Genomic DNA, 302 nt, shown 5'->3' with positions numbered 1-302 from the left:
GAGGGCAGGGGGCAGGCAGCGTGGTTGCTGGGCCTCTGAGGGATGAGCCGTGCTGCTGGGCGCAAAAGCCCAGCACAAGCACAGCCCCCAGCGGGGCAGGCACACCAATGACTCCCAGGCCCAGGCGAGGCGTGGGGCGGGGCTTCCAGCTCAGAAAGGGCCCGGGAGCCTCCCCTGCACCCGCCGCCAGCTGCACCTGAGTGGGGTGTCCTGCTGGGTCAGGGACAGAAAGTCAGTGACATCGATGGTCCCCTCTTCTAGCTCTTCCTCCTCCTCTTCCTCTTCCTCTCGGCCCAAGGAGC

General features: G+C 67.2%; 1 protein-coding gene across 1 annotated transcript in view; it reads right to left on the bottom strand.

The window, feature by feature from the left end:
* DHX30 (DEAH (Asp-Glu-Ala-His) box helicase 30) overlaps positions 1-302 on the bottom strand; it is a 21,571-nt gene that overhangs the window by 7,070 nt on the left and 14,199 nt on the right. Inside the window, 1 exon segment of the mRNA XM_014540505.1 lies at positions 162-301. Coding sequence (XP_014395991.1) covers positions 162-301 — 140 coding nt within the window.

Source organism: Myotis brandtii, unplaced genomic scaffold (assembly GCF_000412655.1).
Source record: "Myotis brandtii unplaced genomic scaffold, ASM41265v1 scaffold246, whole genome shotgun sequence".
In the NCBI taxonomy this organism is placed as follows: domain Eukaryota; kingdom Metazoa; phylum Chordata; class Mammalia; order Chiroptera; family Vespertilionidae; genus Myotis; species Myotis brandtii.
This window is presented reverse-complemented; position numbering and strand designations above follow the sequence as displayed.